The sequence below is a fragment of the Microtus ochrogaster genome, unplaced genomic scaffold (assembly GCF_000317375.1).
Source record: "Microtus ochrogaster isolate Prairie Vole_2 unplaced genomic scaffold, MicOch1.0 UNK14, whole genome shotgun sequence".
NCBI classification, from domain to species: Eukaryota; Metazoa; Chordata; class Mammalia; order Rodentia; family Cricetidae; genus Microtus; species Microtus ochrogaster.
In genome coordinates this window covers 1,832,803-1,835,880 of record NW_004949112.1, presented here as the reverse complement: position 1 = coordinate 1,835,880, position 3,078 = coordinate 1,832,803, and the positions used below count along the sequence as shown (strand labels likewise).

The 3,078-nt window shown below is 56.3% G+C and overlaps 1 protein-coding gene across 1 annotated transcript in view; it reads left to right on the top strand.

Annotated features, from left to right (window-relative positions):
• The first annotated feature begins 1,065 nt into the window (after positions 1-1,065).
• The window catches only part of Kcna7 (potassium voltage-gated channel subfamily A member 7), a 3,981-nt gene continuing 1,968 nt past the window's right edge, over positions 1,066-3,078 (top strand). The window contains exon 1 of the mRNA XM_005366805.2: positions 1,066-1,858. Within this exon, the coding sequence (XP_005366862.2) occupies positions 1,076-1,858 (783 nt within the window). The 5' untranslated portion in view covers positions 1,066-1,075. The remainder of the gene's footprint in view (positions 1,859-3,078) is intronic.

Here is a 3,078-nt window from a genome sequence, read left to right as displayed (position 1 = left end):
TAGTTGGGAATTATATCTTTTGGTGCAGGTCTCCATCTCGCCAGCAGAGGGCGTGAGGGATCCCTTTCCCGTTAATGGCTAGGTATCAATGCCCTTTCTACCACCCTACCCCATCAGATGGGACTATTTTTTACCCGGTGTCATTAGACACCAGCGTCTGGAAGCCCATTCACCATCTGCCCTTAGGTTCCTGACAGTGACCCTGCGCATCTCCAGGGCCGACTCCAGACCCTTCCCGGCAAGCCCTGCCTCCTTTGTCGCCATTTTTGGCTTCAGCCCAGGACTTCCTTCCTTACTAATCTCAAAACACAGAAATTCCAAGTTCAAACTCAGTGGCCAGGGATGCGGCTCATGTACGCAACGGTTCAGAGTTGCGAAAGGGGCCCTGAGTTTTCGGCGAGTACCAGGGCTGCTGCAGAACTCCTTAGGAGTGATGTCAGAGACGCAGAGGAAGAAACACATGACTCCAGACACACAGATATTCATTGAGAAATACTGGGAAAGAAAGAAAGCCAGCAACGAATCCAGGCGTGGTGGTACACATCTGTCATTCCAGCTGTTGGGAGGCAGGGGCAAGACGATTGCCAAGACTAAGGCCAGTCTGAGCTGCATACCAAAACCCTGTGTCAGTAAAAAATAAAATACTAAAAGGCAGAGAGATACAGGGGCTCCAGTCAGATAGACAGATAGTCAGACTGCAAGGACTGGTAAAGCGGATACACACCCCCAAGGCAGTAACCCAGGACAGACTAGAGACAACTGGGAACTGGAAGAGAGAATCATGCTACAGATAGACGCCATGGCTCATGACTGTCACCCCGGCAATCCGAAGGACGAGGCAGGAGGATCGCCATAAATTCGCAGCTTAAATTATAGGCTGAGAAAATTGTATCTATAACAAACAAATAAATAGCCGTAATCCCAGCATTTGGGAGGTGGAGGCAGGAGGATCATATATATATATTCAAGGTCATTTCACCTACACAGAGTTCTAGGCCATTTTGGGCTACATAAGATCCTGTGTCATAAAACCAAAAGCTAAACAAATAAAATAGATGGCGCTAACGGAAGACTCATGAAACCCACGGAAACGCGGGTGGCCGTGGGGACGGGCAGGTGCAGCAACAGCAGAGGGCGCCCCGCGCCCCGCGGGGTCACTCCCCCCTCCCCCGCGCCCTGGCCGGACTTTCCCTGCTATTTTTACGCGCGGACACCGGACACCCGGCTGGGGTGGCTGCAGCACCAGGGCCGGGCGTCGGGGCCACACGTCCGTCCGCTGGTCGTCCGGGCTGTGCGCGCCATGGAGCCGCGGTGCCCGCCGCCCTGCGGCTGCTGCGAGCGGCTGGTACTCAATGTGGCCGGGTTGCGCTTCGAGACCCGCGCGCGCACGCTCGGACGCTTCCCGGACACGCTGCTGGGGGACCCAGTGCGCCGCAGCCGCTTCTACGACGGCGCGCGCCGCGAGTATTTCTTCGACCGACACCGGCCCAGCTTCGACGCGGTGCTCTACTACTACCAATCGGGCGGGAGGCTGAGACGGCCGGCACACGTGCCGCTCGACGTCTTCCTGGAGGAGGTGTCCTTCTACGGGCTGGGCGCCGCGGCGCTGGCACGGCTGCGCGAGGACGAAGGCTGCGCGGTGCCCCCCGAGCGGCCGCTGCCACGCCACGCCTTTGCGCGCCAGCTCTGGCTGCTCTTTGAGTTCCCCGAGAGCTCGCAGGCTGCGCGAGTGCTCGCCGTGGTCTCCGTGCTCGTCATCCTGGTCTCCATCGTGGTCTTTTGCCTCGAGACGCTGCCAGACTTCCGCGACGACCGCGATGACCCGGGACTTGCGCCGGTAGCGGCTGCCACTGGCCCGGTGAGGGGCGGGGATTTCGGGAGGACAGGGGCGGGGTCTTGGAAGACCTGGCCAGTCAGAAGGTGTGGCCAGGGGCAGAAGGATCGAAGCACTAAAAATCAAACACAGAAGCTGGGTGTGTGAATCCCAGCACCCAGGAGACCGAGATAGGAAGACTGCCACGAGTTGAAGGCCAGTCTGGGTTACTGTGTGTATGAGAGCCTGCCTTGAAACAACCTAACACTGACTGAGGATGTACCTCAGTAGACAGCCTGCTCAGAATCCCCAGCAGGGATTGGGATGTGAGTCAGTGGTAGATCTTCTGCATAGACCCACAGAGTGAGGGGTTGGGGCTTGTGTGACTCGGTAGTAGAGCTGCTACCTACCATTACACTGTGAAGGACCTGGAGAGATGGCTCAGCCGTTTAGAGCACTGACTGTGGACCTAGATTCAATTCCAAGCACCCACATGATGGCTCACAGCCATCTGTACCTCCACTTCCTTGGGGTCTGATGCCCTCTTCTGGCCTCCTTGAACACCAAGGCACACATGTGGGTCACAGACATGCATGCAGGTCGACCTCCCCAGCACATAAAACAATAAGTAAGACATTTAAAAAGAACCCCCAGCGAGGGATGTGGCTCAGTGATAGACGCCCTGCCTGGATTTCCCACTGAGGAGCTTGGGGCATGACTCAGTGGTAGTGCTCCGGCCTACAGTCCCTCTGAGGGGCTGGGGGGCGTGGGTGGATCAGCAGAGAACAGCTTGCCAAGCATGTGCGAGGTCCTGGGCTCCACCCTCACCACTGTGAAATGAGCGTGTGGGGTCAAAGAAACGAAGACGGCAGTGTCTGCCCATCTGGCAGAGAGAGAGGAAAGATGGACAGTCAGGCCAGGCCTACTCTGAACTGGAGCACTGAAGTAGCAGGAGTGACGCTGGGATGTGGAGCTGAGGGCCGTACAGCAAAATCTAGGACCATTATGAACCATTATAGTCTGAGCTGGGGGTTAGGAATGCCGAAGGCAGAACCCCTCAGAGATTCAACACTGGGGGTGGGCAAAATACTGGAAGGAAAGATTCTCCCTGATCAACCATGAGATCAGGAGTTTCCATCAATGAAAGAGCAGGGACTGCATTTTGGTTTGTTTTTTTTTTTTTCGGTTTTTCGAGACAGGGTTTCTCTGTGGTTTTGGAGCCTGTCCTGGAACTAGCTCTTGTAGACCCGGCTGGTCTCGAACTC